Source organism: Sorex araneus, chromosome 10, assembly GCF_027595985.1.
Source record: "Sorex araneus isolate mSorAra2 chromosome 10, mSorAra2.pri, whole genome shotgun sequence".
NCBI classification, from domain to species: domain Eukaryota; kingdom Metazoa; phylum Chordata; class Mammalia; order Eulipotyphla; family Soricidae; genus Sorex; species Sorex araneus.
The window spans coordinates 63889067-63910933 of record NC_073311.1 but is presented as its reverse complement, the minus strand read 5'-3'; the positions used below and the strand labels follow the sequence as shown (position 1 = coordinate 63910933).

The 21867-nt window shown below is 56.1% G+C and overlaps 1 protein-coding gene across 1 annotated transcript in view; it reads left to right on the top strand.

Annotated features, from left to right (window-relative positions):
• Positions 1–6571: 6571 nt before the first annotated feature.
• The window catches only part of BCAT1 (branched chain amino acid transaminase 1), a 68153-nt gene continuing 52857 nt past the window's right edge, over positions 6572–21867 (top strand). Inside the window, exon 1 of the mRNA XM_055117950.1 lies at positions 6572–6728. Coding sequence (XP_054973925.1) covers positions 6723–6728 — 6 coding nt within the window. The 5' untranslated portion in view covers positions 6572–6722. The remainder of the gene's footprint in view (positions 6729–21867) is intronic.

Below are 21867 nucleotides of genomic sequence, written 5' to 3'. Positions count from 1 at the left end.
GAACTCCACAAGAAGAAAACCGCCGACCCCATCAAAAAATGGGCTGATGAGATGAACAGAAACTTCCCCAAAGAAGAAATCTGAATGGCTCAGAGGCACATGAGAAAATGTTCAACATCACTAATCATCAGGGAGATGCAGATCAAAACAACCATGAGATATCACCTCACACCACAGAGACTGGCCCACATCCCAAAAAACAAAAGCAATCGCTGTTGGCGTGGATGTGGGGAGAAAGGGACCCTCCTTCACTGCTGGTGGGAATGTCGACTGGTTCAGCCCTTTTGGAAAACAATATGGACGATTCTCAAAAAATTAGAAATTGAGCTTCCATTTGACCCAGCAATACCACTCCTGGGAATATATCCTGGAGAGGCAAAAAGGTATAGTAGAAATGACATCTGCATTTCTATGTTCATTGCAGCACTGTTTACAATAGCCACAATCTGGAAAAAACCAGAGTGCCCCAAAACAGATGACTGGTTAAAGAAACTCTGGTACATCTACACAGTGGAATACTACGTAGCTATCAGAAAACAGGAAGTCATAAACTTTGCATATAAGTAGATCAACATGGAAAGTATCATGTTGAGTGAAATGAGTCAGAAAGAAAGAGACAGACATAGAAAGATCGCACTCATTTGTGGAATATAAAGTAGCTGAGAGGTACAAGCTTGCAATGATGCAATTTCTGGCAGATATTTCTCTGGACTTAGTTACTAAAATACAGAAATCCAAAACCGTGCGGGTGCTAGTGTGGCTGCTCGACCTCATATCTCTTTATTCTCAGCAATGGAAAACAAATTATCAAATGCTTCCTTTTCAGCAGGTCCGACTTTAGGGGGGAGAAACTCCAAACAATAATAGTGAGGTTTTTGTTGAAATATTGAATGTAATCAAAGTAAAGTGAAAATAAAGAGAAATTTATCAGTTACACAGGCGGGGTGGGGGGCTGGGGAGGTGGGGGGTGGGGGGAGGTATATTGTGATCCTTGGTGGTGGAATATGTGCACTGGTGAAGGGATGGATGTTTGAGCATTGTATAACCGAGACTTAAACCTGAAAGCTTTGTAAATTTCCATATGGTGATTCAATAAAAGAATAAATTAAAAAAAAAAGATGTGGGGGTTAAGACCTAGGTTCCAAAGGAATTCACAGAGTTCAAACAGGCCCAGAAACACTCTTAAATTTCCTATAGAGCATTTTTTAAAAATGAGTATTGAAGGGCTGGAGCCATAGCACAGCGGGTAGGGCATTTGCTTTGCACACGGCTGGCCCGGGTTCAATTCCTCCATCCCTCTCGGAGAGGCTGGCAAGTTCCCCGAGGCATATTCGATATGTCAAAAACAGTAGCAACAAGTCTCACAATGGAGATGTTACTGGTGCCCACTTGAGCAAATTGATGAGTAACAGGATGACAGTGCGACAGTGCTACAGTGATGAGCATTGAAAATGAGGGGTTGTTGGGGCTGGAGTGATAGCACAGCGGGTAGGGCGTTTGCCTTGCACACGGCCGACCCGGGTTCAAATCCCAGCATCCCATATGGTCCCCTGAGCACCGCCAGGGGTGATTCCTGAGTGCATGAGCCAGGAGTGACCCCTGTGCATTGCTGGGTGTGACCCAAAAAGAAAAAAAAATGAGGGGTTGTGTATGTGTATATGGTGCAAGCATTATGGAAAATGTGGAAAAAGAAGCAGAATTTCGTAGCTTTTTTTTTTTTCCATTTTGGGAACTAAGAGATAGAAGAATAACACCTTTTTTCTCCTCTGAGTGCAGAGAGTGAAGTTTTGAAGAAGTCCGAGGGAAAACTTTACTGCCTGCGGTGGAGTCTCTTACCCACGTGTCAAGAACGTAGCCACCGCCTGCGTCCCCTTTCCTGGAGGAAACGTTCTGAGATGGTGCAAGCAGTTGCCAAATCTGTCACTCAGGATGAAGACGGCATCACCTGGGGCTGACGTGCTTCGGGGCTGTCTGCCTGCTGGCCTCCGTCCCTCGCTGGTGTGGCAGCAGCGTGAGAGGCTGGGCTGTCTGGAGCGTGTGTCTCTGGGGACTTGAGGTCACGGCTTTCTTCAACAAAGGTAAAGGTCTTGGGGTAAAGGTGTGAACTGCCTCGGGCTTGCAGAAACCAACTGCCTTTAGCCCCCTGGGCCTCTCCGGTGGCTTCTCATCGGGAAGAGGAATTGTTGGGGCCTCGTCACGGGAGCCGAGGGGGAGAGTTGCGGGGGGCAGAGCCGGCCAGATTGTTCTGGAACGTCTGTGGAGGGCAACCCCCCAGTTTTTCATTCTTTTAATTTCAGTTTTCGTTCAAGCTGGGTCCGTACGGCACTTCCCTTCCTCTGTGGGCACTGTGGAAAGAGCACTTCTGGGGGGGGGAGGGTGGGCAGCGGTGGGTGCCCCAGGAGGTCACAGAATCGACTCGGTACGCTCATGTCGGCCATCCCAGCTCTCTCTCCTGCAGGATTTCTCCATATATTTTACCCAGGGTTACTTGGTTAATTTTGGTTTTTCGGTTTAAAAAAATTTTTTTTTTTAATGAATCACCATAAAATACAGTTACAGATTTACAAACGTCCATGATTATGTTTCATTCATACAATGATCGACTACCCATCCCTCCACAGTGCCCACTCTCCACCACCAGTGTTCCCAGTATCCCTCCCACCCCCCACTCTCCCCCTGCCTCTGTGGCCGGCACAGCCTTTTTTCTCTCTCCTTTTGGGTGTTATGGTTTGCAATACGGGTACTAAGCGGCCATCATGTTCTTTTATTTTTTTTTCGGGGAGGGGGTGTTGGGGTGAGTGGGTTTGGGCCATAGGCCATAGTGCTTGGGGTCACTCCTGGCGGGCGCTGTTTAGGGACTAGAGACGGTGCTGAAGGTGGAGTCATGAACAGCTGCCTGCGAGGCAAGAGCCTCCAGTGCTCCCTCCCCAGCTCCGGCTGCCTCAGTTTCAAAAGCATCTTTCCTGAGGAGAACGCACACAGCTCGCACCACCCCATGGAAGAAGGATTGGATCGGTGGTTTACAGTGTATTCGCAGAGTTATGCGAACATTGCCACTGATATTATTATTATTATTATTATTATTTTCTTTTTAGTGCCAGAGATCAAACCCAGGCTTTCTGACATGCACAGTGCAATTTTAGCACTTCCTAATCAGGTCCCCAAAGGAGCCACGTGCCGTTAGCAGCCACTCCCCATGCCCCCTGGCCCGGGTTGGTGGCCGCTTCTACCTGTCCCCACAGCCCATCCTGGACACTTCAGATGAGCAAAACTGCACAGTGAAGGGTCATTCATTTGTTTGGGGCCACCCTCAGCAGTGCTCAGGGCTTACTCCTGGCTCTGTGCTCAGAGATCACTCCTGGCAGACTCGGGGAACCACAGGGGGTGTCAGTAGTCGAACCCAGATCAGCCATGTGCAGGGCAAGCACCCTTGTCTGGCTATCACTGCTGTGCTATCACTCTGGTCCCAGATTTTTTATTTTTTTCCTTTTGGCCAGGCCTTGCTTGAGGGCCACTTTCAGTTCAGTTCCCAGGGGTTGCTCTGATGGTGCTCAGGAGCCATGTGGTGCCGGGAACGAAACCCAGGGCTCCCACATGCAAGCGGGCCCTCCAGCCCCTCCCCAGAATCCAGACTTTGTGCTATCCCCCTGCCCCAGGACTCAGACTTCCGGCATAAATAACCGATGTACGGAGAGTTCCCTCCAAGGCAGGCTGGCAGCTGAGCCCGGGGCCCTGGGCCCTTGTCAGAACTGCTTACGGTCACCTACCACAATACAGCCAATCAGATGGGCACCTTTCTCCGCTGTCCAGCAGGGAAGGTTGCAAAGGATGAGACAGTGCCCAGGCGGCAAGCTGGCCTCAACAGCCCCGAGTGTACCACAACACTAGAGTTCCACGTTAGCTTCCCCTCTCTGCACCCCGACTCCTGGCCCAGGAGCCAGTATGTGAGCAACGGGCCCTTGAGAGACAGCAGGGTCGTTAAGAATATGCCCCTGGCTGGGGCCGGAGCGATAGCACAGCGGGGAGGGCGTTTGCCTTGCACGCGGTCAACCCGGGTTCAAATCCCAGCATCCCGTATGGTCCCCTGAGCACCGCCAGGAGTAATTCCTGAGTGCAGAGCCAGGAGTAACTCCTGTGCATCGCCGGGTGTGACCCAAAAAGAAAAAAAAAAAAAGAATACGCCCCTGGCCGTGGCCCCGGGGTGATCCACAACCAGCGAGCACTGGGAGTGACGGCAGTGAGAGCCTGGCGACCTCCGGTTCTTTCTAGCGTGATGCCTCCTACCTGGCGCAGGCTGCAGGCCGCACTGCCGAAACTCCGATACACTTGTTTGGCCCCGGAGACCACCCAGACCTGGGGGGTTTTGTTCAGGGGGACGATGCTCTACGGGAGTGACCCTCTCTCCGGCACACAGTTCCCAGTCCCTCTCCTGCCCCACGTCCTGCCTCATGTTCCTCCCCCAAGTCCCTGCCCGTCCTGTCCTTCCTTCAGGCCACTCCCTCCTCTTGCCTCACTGGCTTCAGCCTGCTGCGATTCTTCCGATCATGTCACTAAATCTTAAGCTTTTCTCCTCCTGAGTTTTCTGGTGTTGAGCAACCGGGCGACAGTGCTACCATGCTGATTTGCTCCTGGACCAGCTGAGAAAAACTCACTCGGGGTGGGTGAAATTTAAATTCCTCCTCTACGCCCGCAGTTCATTTTATTGAACAAATGTTTTTTTTTTTTTTTTTTTTTGCTTTTTGGGTCACACCCGGCAACGCTCAGGGCTGACTCCTGGCTCTGCACTCAGGAATCACTCCTGGCGGTGCTCAGGAGACCATATGGGGTGCTGGGAATCAAACCCGGGTTGGCTGCGTGTAAGGCGAACGCCCTACCCGCTGTGCTATCGCTCCAGGTCCTTATTGAACAAATTTTAAAGGATCTACTTGTAATTTATCGGGGGGAGGGGTGGGGAAGCACGCCCAGAAGTGCTCAGAGGACCGTGTGGTATGGGGCTTGAATCTGGGGTTCCCACGTACAGGGTATGTGCTCTGCTTCTTTGACTCATTGCTCTGGGCCCTGTGCCACACTGTATTTACCCAGTCATCCACTGATGGACACTTTGCTGCCCGATTGAATGTTTATTTTCTGTTTCCCACACCAAAATATGCTCCGTGAGCATACGAACACTTTTGTTTTATTTCCTGCTCTATTTCTAGCTTCTTATCTAGTGCCTGGCATGTACCAAGACTTCAAGAAATTTTCCAGGAGAGTGATTTAAGCATCGGTTGATCTGCCTGACCAAGGGCTTGGTCCCGCCCCCCCGCCCACCAGGGTTTGAGCACCCCAAGATCACACCATGGCTGTGGGACGAGAGCCCAGCGCCGTCTTCAACACGGCACGCTCTGAATGAGCAGCACCAGGGCCCAGATGAAAAATCAATGAGGTTCAGAAAACTGACTCAAGTAAAGGGTAGGGACAGAGTGCTCAGGCGAGAAAGGCCTGGGGCAGGTCCAGGAGCCAGCAGGGCTTCCGGCCAAGACTCTGCGACAGCCACTAGCCCCGAGTCAGCCCCCGGGCAGAGGGCTGGAGCGAGTGAGCCCAGAGGTTCTTCCTAGGGGCTGGGGCAGAGACTGAACCTAGAGTCCAGTCCCACAGACGCGAAGGGGTCTGGGCAGAGGCCCGGGAAGGGGGAGAAGTCTGAGGTGGACCACGGGTCTGGAGAAGAGTGACAGGGAAGTGGGCAAACTGAGGTTTCATAATTTTCTGCTTTTGAAAATGCTTCCCATGGTTGGCTCTGGAGTGGGGACTTGGGGCAAGTTCCTCTGGGTGGTGGGAAGCGAGGTGGATGGGTGGCCAGGGATCGGGGGCTGGGGGGCACTCTTTGTTTGTGTTTGGTTTTGGCTACACCCAGCGATGCTCAGAGGTGACTCCTGGCAGTGCTCACTGGACCCTACGAAATGCCAGGATTGACCTGACGGGTGGTGTGCCAGGCAGATGCCCTACCCGCTGTACTATCTACTGTGATCCAGTCCCGAGTGGGGCAACTTTGATCTCTTTCCCACACATAAACCTGCAGGTGCAGTGCGCGCGCGCGCGCGCGCACACACACACACACACACACACACACAACAGTACACAGAGCAGTACACATGGCTGCACGCACACACACAGGGCTGCACGCACACATGTGTACATGTGCACACACAGAGCTACTACAGCACACACGCATGCACAGCTGCACACGCACACACGCATGCACGCACATATATGCACACACACATGCACACAGATGCATGCGCACACACGGCTACTCAGGCGCACGGCTGCAAGCACACACGGACACGCGCGCACACGGAGAGGCACACACGGACACGCGTGCACACGCAAACACACACACGGACACGCGCGCACACGGAGACGCACACACACGAACACGCGCGCACACGGAGACGCACACACACGGACACGCGTGCACACGGAGACGCACACACACGGACACGCGCGCACACGGAGACGCACACACGGAGACGCACACACACGGACACGCGTGCACACGGAGACGCACGCACAGGGACACGCGCGCCCACGCACGAGCCGCCTTGGGCGCGGGGCGCGGGCGGCTGCGCAGCGGCGGGCGCTGTGGGCGCGGGCCGGACTCCTCCTGCTGATGTCATCCGCCCCCCGCGCCAGTCCGCAGCCCCGCGCCCCACGTGCGGCCGCTCGCCCCGCTGCGCCCCACCATGAAGGTAACGGCTGGGGGCGGGGGGGTGCCGGGGCGCGCAGGCGGGACCCCCGGGCCGCCCTCTTCGCCCCCGGCGCCGCGCGTTCTGGGTGGTCGCCCCGCGCCGGGGCTGTCACCCTGTCACCCGGGGCCGCTGGGCTCCGGGCGGGGACGGCGGCGCGGCCCGCTGCCCGCCTGAAGTTGCAGCGGAGCCGGGGAGCCGGTCCCTGGCCAAGATACGCCGGGCTGGGGGGCTCCGGGGGGCGCGGGGTGGGGGCGGGGCGGCCCCCCGACGCGGCTCCGGGGGCGCCCGCGGGGTGCACGCCAGGGGAGCCTGGCGGGGAGGAGGATGGGGAGCAGGAGAAAGAGGAGGAAGAAGAGGAGGAGGAGGAAGAGGAGCAGGAGGACCGTCCCGGGTGTCTCCGACCCCGGGGGCCCCGGAGCGGGTTTTGCTGGAGAGGTTGCAGCGCCCTGGAGGTCGCGGTCGTTAAGCGCACGGGCGACCCTTCTCCAAACCCCCGGAGCTGCCTGTAAGGGGAAGCAAGTTGCTTTCTTCTTTTGCGCCTTTCCCCACCACAAAACTCCCCACCGAGCTTAAGCAGGAACTGAGTGCGAACACTGCGTTTTGAACCAAAAAAGAGGTCATGCAAATGGACGGGGTGAGGGGGAGAGGGAGGGGGGGACCCAAAAAAACAACCCCCCGCGCAGCCTCTTTCTTGCAGAATGAGTCTGCATTTGGCTCGCGCATGCCTGATTTCGGCCGGAAAGTCCGCGGTGGTGGCCGGTGGCGGAGTGGGCAGGAGAGGCGAGGCCCCCCGCCAGCCCGGGCGTCCGCGCTCCCACGTGCAGTCAGAGTGGACTGCCTCGCTGCCCCGCGCGCCCGCGCCTGGCCGGGAAACCCTGCAGTCCCCCCCTCCCGTGCCCCCCCACCCCCTCCACCGCATAGTGCCGGCAGGAAGCGGGAGGGCATCTTCAAATGCTTTCATTTCTATTTTCTGCCGTTTTACTAAGAGGAGGAAAGAAACAACCAACCCCTCCAACGAGAGAAGTAGCAAGTGCCTTTAAGTTTCTTCCCCATATACTAAAAATCTCTGCACCTTTGTATTGACGTCCTTAAAAAAATGTTAAGATGCGCACGTGGTGAGAGCACCTCGGTCAGTTTTGCAGACAGCTCTGGTTGGGGGGTTTGTTTTATTTCCTTTTTAGAGGGTGGAGGAGCAGGGTTGGAGCCGCGCCTTGTTGGAGCCCCTCTGTGCCCTGGAAACCTGCTGACTGGGGCGTCCAACCTGGGCTGACTGCGTGCAGCAAACAGCTTTTACCCCATGCCTCCCTCGTCCCCTAAATTAAAGGGTCCACACCTGGCGATGCTCAGGGTTACAGATCCTTGCTCTGGGCTAAGGGATCCCTTCTGGGGGGTGGGAGGGGGTGGGGGGAGGGGGGACCCTATGGGGTGCCTGGGATCAAACCTGAGTTGGCTGCGTGGAAGGCAAGTGCCCTACCTACTGTCCCGTCTCTCTGGCCCCTGGGAGTTTATGGTTTAAGAGATCTGATGTGTACAGCCAACTGTATAGGAAAATGAGCAGTGTGTGTGTGTGTGTGTTGTGACTGCACACCCGGCGCTGCTCTGGGCTTACTCCCCGCTCTGTGCTCGGGATTCATTCTTGGTGGTGCTCCAGGGACCATGTGGGATGCTGGGGATAGAACCTGGGCCAAGCACCCGCAAGGCCAGCCAGCGCCTTCCCTGCTGACCTGTCTCTTCTGGGCTCCGAGAATGAGCCTCTTTGGGTTTCACGTGTGTATTCCTTGCTCGGACGGTTGTGTGTGGACGCGGTGATGGGTGCTGTGGTGCCCTGAGCGAGGATGGAGACTGTAGGCCAGAGGGAGGGCAGAGGGTTTGAGGGGAGGGGAGAGGGTACCAGTGTGGGTGCGAGGGGCCGGACAGCAGCTGGGGGGGGGTGGGTGCCGTCTAGACTCTGGCGGTTGCCCTGGGGCGAGCCTCACAGAGGCCAGTTGAGCACTTCTGGCAACTCCTGTATGCAAAAAGGAGAAAGGGGGGCAGCAGGGGGGCAGCCCGATGAATTTTGGCCCCCGGTCCACCAGCGAGTGTCCGCAGTGGTGTCTGCAATGGACACTGAGGTCAGTCCTGCGGAGGAAGCCCAGGGCGGGCACTCACCATGCCTGGCAGGGCTCTCTCCTGCCCTTGCTGTCTCACGGGCTCCTGATCTGACCGAACCCGGCTCCACCCTAGGAAGACGGTGTGGACTGGAGGGAGGGTGTCCTGGGAGTGCGGGAGGGATGTTGGCACTTTCGGTGCCAGGTGGCATGGGGTGACATTGTGCCCACAAACACACAGCTGCGTGAATCCCACCTTCGTAGTTTTTCTTTTAATTAAAAAAAGAATGTAAAAGTTTGAAACTGGCTGGGGAGATAGTCCAGGGGTTAAAGTGCTTCTTGCGAGTGGCTGACCCCGCTAACCCCTGGCATTGCATATGGTGCCCGGCACCACTAGGAGTGACCCCCGGGCTCCCTGGGAATAGCCTAACCCCCCAATAACCAGTCGATCAATCAAACTGTTGTGAAGGAAAAGTAGGAAACAGTTCATGGTTGTGGGGTCCCCCCTGCGGGCATCATCCTGTCCCGCAGGGAGGACCCTTCGTGGGGCTAAGGAGGGGACACAACCGAATGAAGAGACACAGAGCCAGAAGGAGGAGGAGAGAGAGTTTATTCACAGCAGTTACAATACTTACACCTCTTGGTGGGAGGGGGCAGTATGCATGCTTGGACCCCCATAGGAACAATAGTAAAATGCAGATCAGGCATGGGCGTTGGCTAGTGAGAGAGGAATGGCGAACTGATAAGATCAGTAAGGTCAGCAGTGGTGACCTTGTTACAGGAATCCCAAGTAAGCCTCCGCTTGACTAGAGGATAAGAGCCGGGCTTGTAAAATGGCTCCCTACACATGGTCACAGAGATGAGGGTTTGTCCCAGCAGCTGTGTGGCTGCAAATGGTTTTCGTACTTTCAGGCTTTGTCTGGACTTTTCATTCTTTGAGGGTTTTCTTTTGGGGGGGACACACCTGGCCATTCTCAGGACTCACTCTTGGCTCTGTGCTCAGGAGTCACTCCTGGTGGGGTTTGGGTGACCAACTGGGGTGCTGGGGATCGAACCCGTGACGGCCACGTGCAAGGCAAACCCCCGACCCGCTGTACTGTCCCCTGGACTTTGCTAAGCATCAGCTCCAGGCGGGGAAGGAGGGACGGTCGGGAGGCTCCCAGGCCCCTTGGAGAAAGGTCTAGAAACCTTCTCGAATGGCGGCTCGGCTGTTGCCTAGGGGCCTCGGGGCCTCTGAGTGGACCCTCCTTGTGCAGACAGAGGGGGGGCAGGCTGCCCCTCGCCCCAGTCCCCTTGGGCGTGGCCGCTCTGCAGGTGCCCCCTTGGGGAAGCAGGCCACGTGCTCGTTGGGCCCCTGGAGCTGATGGTCCCATCTATCGGGCGGGAGCGGCAGTGTGGACACCCACCTCCCCTCTCGCCACCGTCACCGCCTGCTTCCCCCGCGCCCCGTTACCTTAGACATCCTCTGCCTTCCTCTCCTTGGTGCTCCCTTCTCTGAGAGCTGCAGCGGCCTGGCTGCTTGGGTCTCTCACAGCTGTGCGGTCAGCGGTGTTGCTGACTGTCCAAATGCCCCCAATGTTCTCCGTGAGCAGGAACCCTGCTGGCCACGGTGCTGGCCGTTGGCTCGACAGTTCCAGTGCCCGTTCAGCTAAGGCCATTGACGGTGCCCTTGCAGAAATGTCTTTTTCTGGGTTGCAACCAGATTGGAAGCAGATCTCCTGCACATCTCCAGGTTGCAGATAGATCGGAAGCAAAAATGGATGGCAGAGCGTTTTGGGAGGGGCCGGAGTGATAGCACAGCGGGGAGGGCCTTTGCCTTGCATGTGGCTGACCCAGGTTCGATTCCCAGCATCCCATATGGTTCCCCGAGCACTGCCAGGAGTAACTCCTGAGTGCATGAGCCAGGAGTAAACCCTGTGCATCACCAGGTGTGACCCCTCTCCCCCCAAAAAAAGAGTTTTGGGAAAGTTGACATCAAAATCTGTCAAATGAACTAATGTCTACAGAATTCATCCCCCAGCCCCCACTGTGCGTGCCAGGCTGGTTCTGTCCCGCCTTCAGAACCGGGCTGAATGGGAAATAATCTCTTCACGGCCGGCGGAACTGACTGCAAATAGCAAATATCGAACAAAGTCATGTGTCTGGAAATGTGAAGTAATTCTAATAGTGTTGCACATGTTTTCTTTTGTGGTCTCGGACAATGCTGTGTTTAAGCAATCTGATCAATGCACACACAGGCAAACAAGTGCAACAAAAGGGGCTGTGAGCGCCAGTGTTCATTGAGTACCAGAATCTGCAAGGGAAAAAAAAAAACCAACCTCTTAGGTCATCTTAGGCATTTACTTCTGCCAAAGAAGGACTGTTGTTCTGAGTTTATTTTTCTAGCTTTCAATTCGAGTCCACTGAAATCCCCCTACAAATCAAGATCTAAAAATCTCTTGCGGGCAGTTCTGACTCTGCTCAGACGTTTCTCGACCGTTTGCTTATTTTCCTGTCCTTGGTGGCTTAAGCCTACCAGTCGTTCATGCTGGGACTCTGCCAGAGAATCTGTGCTCATTTGAGAAGGTCACATAGCACCATGCAAGCCTGCAGTGCTGCAGTACCCAGCCCAGTGATACAAGACCTGCCTCGTGCGCCGAGGCCCGGGATTAGGTCCCTCGGATAACAACAACACATTTATTTATTTATTTTTCTTTTTTGGTCACACCTGGCGGTGCTCAGGGGACTATATGGGATGCTGGGACTCGAGCCCGGTTTGGCCACGTGCAAGGCAAACTCCCTACCTGCTGTGCAATCGCTCCAGCCCCAACAACAATTTTTTTTTTTTTTTTTTTGCTTTTTGGGTCACACCCAGCGATGCTCAGGGGTTACTCCTGGCTTTGCACTCAGGAATTACTCCTGGCAGTGCTCAGGGGACCATATGGGATGCCGAAGATAGAACCCGGGTCGGCCGCGTGCAAGGCAAACGCCCTACCGGCTGTGCAATTGCTCCAGCCCCAACAACAAATTTCTAAAACATCACAGTGCTCTGATGTAAGCAGGCATTTTGTCTTCTGAGTAAGGCTGGAGCAGATACTCCGTGAGTCATGGCAGGAACAGAGAGTTTGTGGTGTCAGGCTGTCAGGGGCCGTAGCCCCATTAGTAATGTCAGGCAGGTCCTCACGTGGGCTTTGGGCCTGCTGGTCAACCAGCGACCTTCTCTCCTCCTGACCAATTCGAACATTATTTGTGGGGCCCATCCACCTGCCCATCACCCCATGTTAGGGAGCCGCAGTCATCGGGAGAAAGCCCATGAGCTGAGCCAGACGGCGTGCGAGGGATCTCAGGGTCCAACGCCATCCTCAGCTCTAGCTTAATGACAGGTATCCTGCATCTCCCGATACCCGGGCGAGAGGATGTAGGAACCTAGTGTTCATGGCAGCGTTGTTCATCTACCGGAAGATTCACAATGACCCCATGGGAGTGAGTGAGGCCTTGCTCACCTCCTCAGCCTCCTCAGCCTCCTCACCCTCCTCAGCCTCCTCAGCCTCCTCGCCCTCCTCAGCCTCCTCAGCCTCCTCAACCTCCTCAGCCTCCTCAGCCTCCTCAGGCTCCTCAGCCTCCTCAGCCTCCTCAACCTCCTCAGCCTCCTCAGCCTCCTCACTCAGCTCCTCAGCCTCCTCAGCCTCCTCAGCCTCCTTGCTCGGCTCCTCAGCCTCCTCAGCCTCCTGGCTCAGCTCCTGTGTCCATCGTCTGGCTTCTGAAACACACAGTTGTTCCCTTCAAAACCGAACTGAACGGAAGAAAAATGTCGTGGCATCAGATGGACTCTGGAGCCGTTATCAAGAAATACCGGGCAGGGGCTGGAGCCATAGCACAGTGGGGAGGGCGTTTGCCTTGCACGCGGCTGACCCGGGTTCGACTCGCAGCCTTCCAAGCACTGCCGGGAGTGATTCCTGAGTGGTGCAGAGCCAGGAGTAAACCCTGTGCATCACTGGGTGTGACCCAAAAAAAGAAAATAAATGAATAAATGAATGAATGAATAAATAAATAAATAAATAAATGAATAAATAAATGCTGGGAAAGGAGCAGAGCTGAGCAAAGGGCAGGGGCCGAGACCCCCAGTTTCTAGGCAGCTGAGTGCGGGAATCAATAGTGGACACGCCGTGGATAGCGGGGGCAGACACCGCCTTGCCAGGGCCCAGCCCTCCCAGGAAGGGGCGAGGGTGCATCTCCCCCACAGCCGGGTAACCAGTTCCATGCATCCCCCTGGCCTTCCCCTTGGCCCGTCTGCCCACAGTGCCCTCGAGGGCTCCGTGCCCTGCTGTCCGCTGGCCTGGGGCCTGTCCCCTCCTGCCCGTCTCTGGAGTGGACACCACTCAGCTGTTCTCAGGGTGGGGGGCTGGCCTTGACCTGTTTCCCCTGCCCCTGCATAAGCCCCGCCCATATGCCTCATTCTCCCCCTTGGCTGCCGTGAGGGAAATCGGGGTCACCTAGCACCCCTTCTCCTCGGTGGATTCCTGATTCCCCCAGCCCCCCGGGGCTCCCCATGCTGTTCGTTGCCAGCCCCCACCCCTTCTGCATGCATGGCCTCTCACGTGCGTCCTCCTGAACCCTTCCTCCCTGATCCTCACTTGCCTCCACGGACCCTCGATGCCGGGAACTCCCTCTGGGGGGCCCCTCACCGCCTCCACCCGCGCTGCCCTCCCCCGCACCCTCCTCCCCCAGCTACTGTTTGACCTTCGCTGGGCTTGTGTGTCTCCCTGTGGACTCAACGTGTCCCTAAATGCCCCCAGCCTTCCCTGATCCTGGACACTTGATACTCAGCACCCCCAGGGCCCCCTTGGGGACCACCAGCCCCTAGAGCACTGGTCGTAAGTAGTGATTCAGAGCAATACATCAGGTGTGGGCGGGGGTGGCACCGTCCACCTCTGTCCTGCAGGGCCAGTCACAAGGAATGAGACGCTGGCTGTCCAGGGGGCAAGCTGGCCTCGACAGGCCCGGACAAGGGGACAGGCTGGTTCCTTCTCTGCTCTGGCCCCGTGTCCCTGCCTGGCCCTTTGCCCTGTGCCACCGCCCACCGTTGTCTGTGTCAGCAGCGCGTGAAGGACAGACGGTTCGTGAGGGCAGAGGCTGCCTGTTCCGCCGCGGTGGCCGCGGGTGATGGACGGCCGGCAGCACCGTCACACGGCGCAGTGAGGTCGTGCCCTCGGCCTGTCCTAGCAGGACGGCCCTTGCCCGAGTCCCGCGACCCTCCTTGCCTGAACTAAGCGAAGCTTTACCCAGGTGACGCCCCCGGCCTCGGGGGTCTGGGCAGGGGGTGATTTCCCTCAGGTGATGCCCCCGGCCTCGGGGGTCTGGACAGGGGGTGATTTCCCTCAGGTGATGCCCCCGACCTCGGGGGTCTGGGCAGGGGGTGATTTCCCTCAGGTGACGCCCCCGGCCTCGGGGGTCTGGACAGGGGGTGATTTCCCTCAGGTGATGCCCCCGGCCTCGGGGGTCTGGGCAGGGGGTGATTTCCCTCAGGTGATGCCCCCGACCTCGGGGGTCTGGGCAGGGGGTGATTTCCCTCAGGTGACGCCCCCGGCCTCGGGGGTCTGGGCAGGGGGTGATTTCCCTCAGGTGACGCCCCCGGCCTCGGGGGTCTGGACAGGGGGTGATTTCCCTCAGGTGATGCCCCCGGCCTCGGGGGTCTGGACAGGGGGTGATTTCCCTCAGGTGATGCCCCCGGCCTCGGGGGTCTGGGCAGGGGGTGATTTCCCTCAGGTGATGCCCCCGGCCTCGGGGGTCTGGACAGGGGGTGATTTCCCTCAGGTGATGCCCCCGGCCTCGGGGGTCTGGACAGGGGGTGATTTCCCTCAGGTGATGCCCCCGGCCTCGGGGGTCTGGGCAGGGGGTGATTTCCCTCAGGTGATGCCCCCGACCTCGGGGGTCTGGGCAGGGGGTGATTTCCCTCAGGTGACGCCCCCGGCCTCGGGGGTCTGGACAGGGGGTGATTTCCCTCAGGTGATGCCCCCGACCTCGGGGGTCTGGGCAGGGGGTGATTTCCCCCAGGTGATGCCCCCGTTCTCGGGGTCCTGGACAGGGGGTGATTCCCCCAGCAGCTTAGTTCCTTCTGGCCGCGGCTGCCCACTGGCTTGGAGAGAGGGCTGGGCTGGCTGGCCCGGCCTGACTCTGAAAGCGTTGCCCGGGGGCCCGGGGTCCACTCCTGCTGACCCTGGACAGCCAGTCTGGGCTTCCAGTCTGAACACACGCGCTGCTCGGCTGCTCCAGGGCTGGGGTCCCGGGGCGGCGGGCCCTGGGGGGGATGGATCTCGGGGCTTCCCGTGCCCCTCATCCCATGGCACTCCCTCCAGCCTGAGAGCAGGTACTTTCTCTCTGTGTGTGTGTGTGTGTGTGTGTGTGTGTGTGTGTGTGTGTGTGTGTGTGTGTGTGTGTTGGGGGGCGCATATCCAGTTGGCTTGCTTTGTTGGTTGGCCCTGGTACCTCAGTTGGCCAGTGTGGTGGCCGGATGAGGTCATGACCCGGGGGTCCCCAAAGCGATTTTGCAGGTATAAGAAAGTTCTCTCTTGGGGATTGATGACCCCAATTCTGGACAATGCAGAGATCTCAGTGGAAACCGGTGTTCCTGTTGTCCTGTTTTCTTTCTTTCTTTCTTTCTTTCTTTCTTTCTTTCTTTCTTTCTTTCTTTCTTTCTTTCTTTCTTTCTTTCTTTCTTTCTTTCTTTCTTTCTTTCTTTCTTTCTTTCTTTCTCACACCTGGTGATGCTCATGGGTTACTCCTGGCTCTGCACTCAGGAGTCACTCCTGGCAGTGCTTGGGGGACCCTATGGGATGCCGGGGATTGAACCCGGGTCGGCTGCATGCAAGGCAGGTGCCCTACCTGCTACACTATCACTCTGGCCCTGTTGTCCTGTTTTAGCATCATCCTGCTCTAGTGCCCAGAGGGCCCAGGGGGTGGGTTTTGGCTGAGGGGTGCACAGAGCAAATGTGCCCCCGCTGAGCCCTCAGCAAAGATGTCTTTTCAGTGGTGGGAGTGGGGGTGTCGGGAATTCTCCCAGGGTTCCTGGGCAGTGCTAGGGCTTGGGGTCTGCACCCGGGGTCTGGTCCAGGACCTTGGACCTGGGCCGGCCACGTGACTCTGACCCCCCAGTGTTATCTCCCGCTCCTCAAAACTGCTCGCTGCACCCAGCGAGGCTGGAAACTTAATCCTAGTGCTGTGCTCAGGGCTTGAGTCGGGGCAGGGCGGGGGCGGGGCCCGGGTGGCTCCTGTGAAGTCGGGAGGAGAAAGACAGTCACTTTCTCTCGATCCGCCTCTGCCACCCGGGACCCAGGCTTACCGGGCTCTTGTCTCGCCTTAAAGAAAGGAACTTCAGGAGCAGATGGGCAGTGAAATTGCAGGGTCTTTTTTTTGCGGGGGAGGTCACACCTCGCGATGCACAGGGGTTACTGCTGGTTCTGCACTCAGGAATCACTCCTGGCAGTGCTCGGGGGACCATATGGGGTGCTGGGAGTCGAACCCGGGTCGGCTGCATGCAAGGCATGCAAGGCAAACGCCCTACCCACTGTGCTATCACTCCAGCCCTGAAATTACACAGTTTTTTTAATTTGGAGGTTTTGAAAGGAAGGAGAGAGAGAAAGTGAGAGTGAGAGAGAGAGAGAGAGAGAGAGAGAGAGAGAGAGAGAGAGAGAGAGAGAGAGAGAGTGCAGAGTAACGTGCTCAAGAGAGAACCTGGGCTTCCGTGAGGACGAAGAGAGCCCTCCCCACCACCCCCATCAGGCAGGAAAGCATGAAAGTCCCCATCTCAAGAGGGTGACACATGTGCTCAGGCACCGCATGTGTTTGGCCACGTGGGTGCAAGCAGCACACGGGCTCGGGCAGCATATGCGAACCCTTCCTTTGCTCAAGGCGGCTTTTATAGAGTATCTTCTCGGGATGTCTTGGTCTGGAATGTTCTGAAGTCTCTGGACTGAATCACTAAAATCAATCCAAGTAAGGGAGAGGTCCGAGGGTACTGGAGGAATTTCCTTCATGGGGAGGGTGCAGTCTCCTCAGGTCTGCTCAGATCTTGTTTTCCGTATCCACGGGGTAGATCAACCTCAGAACTTCCCTTTGCAGAGACTTTGTTGACCCGAGTTTCATTGCCGAGGGCCTTTCCCTGTGGATCATCGGTCATCAGGATGACTCCTGGCGGGGCCTGGGGGTCCACAAGGGTCCAACCTGAGGACCCCCTCCACCATCCCGCCAGCTTGCCACGTAGGAAAACTTCTTTTTATTTTTTATTTTTGGCTTTTTGGGTCACACCGGCGATGCACAGGGGTTACTCCTGATGGTGCAAAGAGGACTATATAGGATGCTAAGAATCAAACCCGGGTCGCCCGCATGCAAGGCAGATGCCCTACCCACTGTACTATCGCTCCAGCCCCCAGGAAAACTGCTGCTGATCTCGGCAACTAGCATGTCACGCCCAAGTCTCAGGCTTGAGTCCAACCTTCTTCACCCTTCCCCCGGCGGGCCGGGACCCGCAGTGGCTAGAATCCAGGCTGCAGGGTCACGGGTGGGAGCTTTTCTAGAGCTGCATGCTGACCCAGCCCTGGGAACTGGTCATCCTTGCAGAAGGCTCCCCTGGCTGAAACTGATTTCTGCGAGCAAAGCGAACAAAAAATGTAAAGGCAGCAAGCCAGAATAAAGACTATTGGTAGAAGGAAAAGCCTGGGGACCCCAAAGCACGACAGAGAATAGTCTTCTATTTCTAATTATTTTTTATTTTTTTGTTTTTTTGCTTTTTGGGTGACACCCAGCGATGCTCAGGGGTTACTCCTGGCTTTGCACTCAGGAATTACTCCTGGCGGTGCTTGGGGGACCATATGGGATGCTGGGGATCGAACCTGGGTCGGCCGCGTGCAAGGCAAATGCCCTACCCGCTGTGCTATCGCTCCGGCCCCAGTCTTCTATTTCTTACTACAAATTTTGTCTGATCCATGTTCCAGGACTGGGACAGGGATGAGCCTGGGAATGACAAACATTTCCTGATCGCAGGAAGACTAGTTAGGTCGGCCAGGCTGTGCTCTGGGCCTCTGGCCAAGGGCGCTGTAGGAAAAAGCCATAATTAGGGGGATACCTGAAGCTGATGGTGACGCTTCGGCGGGGGCGGTGGTGCGAGGGGAATGTTGGGGGGCTGGGTTTACTCCTGGCCCTGTGCTCAGGAGCTCTCCCCTGGAGGGGCTCTGTGAAGTGGGGTCAACCCTGCATTAGCTGTCTGGTACTAATCACTTCGCTGTAAACTCCCATTTTGTTTCCTATTCCTTGTGTATAAGCGTTTACTTTCATCATTAACCAAATCCGCATAGGTCAGGCTGGCTGTCGTGGCTGCGGGGCTCAGTCACCAAGGCCTCTCGCCACTATTTCACGGCAGGGCAGCAGGAAGAGCGGGCTGAGACGGGGCCCAAGCAAGGGAAGGGCCGGTATGGAATGACACAGGTGTGGAATGTCACAGGTGTGGAATGTCACAGGTATGCAATGTCACAGGTATGGAATGTCACAGGGTGCCTTGATGGCCCGATTGCCCGCAGGACCTGGCCGTGCGAGGTCTGGGCACCAAGGAGTCATCCCAGCACCCTCTCCCCTCCCCGCCCTCCGGCCCACGTTCCACCCACCGTTGTTAAAAGGCCTGAGAGGAGAAGCTCTGCCTTGGTCGGGACCCCGGCTCTAGAAGCCCCTCTCTGGCGGCCTTTCCCTCCTTCCCCCTTCCCCTAATTAGAGTCTTTCACTGAGCCCAGCGCCTGGCTTTCAAATGAGCCCGAGAGGACCAGGACCCGAGGGTCTGCGCCCGCCTGGCTCCAAGCGGCAGGGGCCTCGCCAACGTGCCAGGTGCCCAGGCTGGGGCTCACAGGCTTGCGGCCAGCGGTGGGGGCCCCCAGCCCTCAGGACCTGGGGTGTGGCTGGTGACGGGCACCTCCCCGCCTGGGCGGGCATCAGCAGTCCCTGGTTCACCCGCCAGGCCTGTAAGGACCGGTCTGGAGGGGACACAGTCAGCCCTTCCCTAGTGGCATGTGGCATGTAAATGCAACACTGTCCCTGGCCCCCTGCCTCCTCCCTCCCCCCCCAGCCCCCCCCCGCCCCCAGGGCTCAGGGAGCCTTTGCCGGACTAGGAAGGTCAGTCCTGACCTCTGGCCTGGCGTTAGCCCTGCGGAAAAGACTCTCAGGAGATGAATAGTGAAGTTAGAGTTTTCCTTAGAGAAATATGAGGGAAAGAGAGTTCTGTGCTCGAGAGAGTAGGTGGTGGTGGGGTCTCTGGAGGGGAGACAGCATCTGTGGCTTTGGGGGGATTATGTGTGTGTGTGTGTGTGTGTGTGTATGTGTGTGTGTGTGTTTAGTTTTTCCTAAATTTCCGGAGGTTCTCTGCTGTTACAAAACTTCACCATCCTGGCTGTACACCCTTGATGCCATTTTTCATGTTCTTATCATAGCCTTTGGTTTTTCTTGGAGTTTCTCCTTTTTTTTTTTTTAAATAATGTAGGAGTACTGCTATTTGCTCAGCCATTGATTAAGCTGGTTGAATTGGGCATGAACTCCACAGGACTTTTTTCTTTTTTAAAATGGTATCACCATGAGATAGAGCCCCGCGAGGCAGAGCCTGGCAAGCTACCCATGCGTATTGGATATGCCAAAAACAGTAACAATAAGTCTCTCAATGAGAGACGTGACTGGTGCCCGCTCGAGCATATCCATGAGCAAGGGGATGACAGTGCTTATTTTGAAGAGTTTCTCTTTTTTTCCCAGAGGTCCCCCCTTCTCTGTGGAGGGGCTAGGGGTGGGGGTGAGGTGCTATATTTTCTGCCTCTCCAAAGAGCTCACTATTTGCATCTCCAAGGAGGGTGGGTGGGCTTCTGGGCGGGGACTCTGCACATTCTTCCAAGGGCTCCTGGGTCTTAGGGCTCCCAGAAGGGCCCCTTGCCGGGTGCTGTTACCTCCCTGCCCCAGGCAGTAGCCCATAAAATGAAAGCGGAATTTCACATCCCTGTTGGAGGCCCGTGATGTCAGCAGCCCCTGGCCTCTGGGCTTTGGTTTTATGGCCTTTTCTGTAAACTGCCTCCACTCAGGGCTTGTCTGGGGGTAAGAGTCTTGCTGGGGCATTGTTGGGGGGAACAATGGCTGGAAGGAAGTTTTGGTCCCCCAAGTTTTGAGCTAGAGAGATAGTATAGCAGGTCAGGCCCTTGCCTTGCACACAGGCTTGATTCCTGCCCCCACAGGTGGTCTCTGAGCCCCCTCTCAGCAAGCACAGCCATGTGAGGCTCAAGGCAAACCAAAGTGGACATGAGGAATCTTTGTGATAGTAAAATTATCCTATATCTTGAATACATGAATGTCAATATATTGGTTTTGGCATGCAGTAGTATTTTGCTAGATGTTCCATTGAGATGAACTTGGAAAAGGATGGTCTGTCTTATTTCTCTTTGTTTTAACTTAATTCATATGCCAAACATGGTATAAAAATATACCACTCAAATTTTTTTTTTTAGTATATTTGCAATCACAGATCCATTTGATTGTGTGCGACATCTTATAGCATAGTTCTCCCTCTCAGAGAACCTGGCAAGCTACCGAGAGTTTCCTGCTCACATGGGAGAGCCTGGTGAGCTCCCCATGGTGTATTCATATGCCCAAACCAGTAACAATGATGGTCTCATTCCCCTGACCCTGAAAGAGCCTCCAATGCAGCACCGTTGGGAAGGACGAGTAAAGAGAGGCTGCTAAAATCTCAGGGCTAGGATGGATGGAGATGTTACTGAGACCACTCAAGAAAACTGCTCAATCAACAGGATGATGATGATGAGGATGATGATGATGATGATGATGATGATGATGATGATGATGATGGTGATGATGATGAAGTTTTGAGCCGAGCCCTCCTTACCTGCAGGGGGATGGGGGGTGGTTTACCCTTCTCTGGTAAACTGGCCCTTACTGGTTAGTCTTTTGTTGTTTTGGAGTCACACCCAGCAGTGCGCAGGGCTTACTCCTGGCCCTGTGCTCAGTGCTCGCTCCTGGCGGGGCTCTGGGGACCTTATGCAGTGCCAGGGGTGTGATGCAGGTGAGGCGGGCGGGTTCCTTGAGATCTCCAGGTTCTTCAGTATTTTCAAGAATGAAAATATTGAGTAATAAAGATGCTCAGACGCAGAGTTGGAAAGTAGAGGAGGAGAGAGGAGTGGGGAGGAACTTCGTATCAGACTAAATTAAAGGGAGTTTTGTGTGTGCCGCTTAAGGGTTCCTTCTTTCCTTATCGGTTGACAGGAGTTGACAAAGATGCCAGAAAATCGTCTGGCTGGCTCTAATCTCTCTGGGCATTTGCCCGTATCTTAGTCTCCCTGTCGGCCGGCCGAGGCCCCAGGACACAGTTTTATGGTCCTGGAAATCTCTGACCACTGGACCAGGACTTGGGGGAAGAAATGTGTCAGGTCAGTGGGGGGAAGGGGTGAGGGGAAACTGGCTTCCAACCTCACTGGCAAGGGGAAAGAAATCTTCCAGGCCTAATCGCTAATTATCTCAGTTTCCTCAGGCCTGGACTCCGGGATTGCCCGTTATCTTATTTCCCCTGTCAGCCCAGGCTACAGGGTGGAGTCTTGGGTTCCTGGGAAGCCCCCGACCCCCTGGATGCTGGGATAGAAGCCGGGCGTGGAATAATGTGAGTCAGGTTGATGGGGGAAGAGAAGGAACATCTGGAGAGAGGAAACTGGCTTCCTCTCTTACTGGCAAGGGGAAACTGAGGCTTCTTTCACTGTCAGGCAAGTGATTTAGCCTCGTCTCATCTCTTAAGTCTCAGGTTCTATTTCCACCCCGGGGGTCCTGCCCTCCAGCCTTTGGGGTGCTTGAGGGCAGATGAGAGTGGGCAGATGGGGAAGGCCCCTCCCCAGCCGATGGCAGTAAATTTCCTGGGAAGTAACTGCTCTGAAGTTGCAAAGGCCAACCTAGCAGGAAACGGGAACTAAGGCCTGATAAGACCCTCCCCCGACACCAGCCCCAGACCCAGAGAAGCTCCTGCAGAAACTGAAGGCCGGGAAAGGAATTTCAAA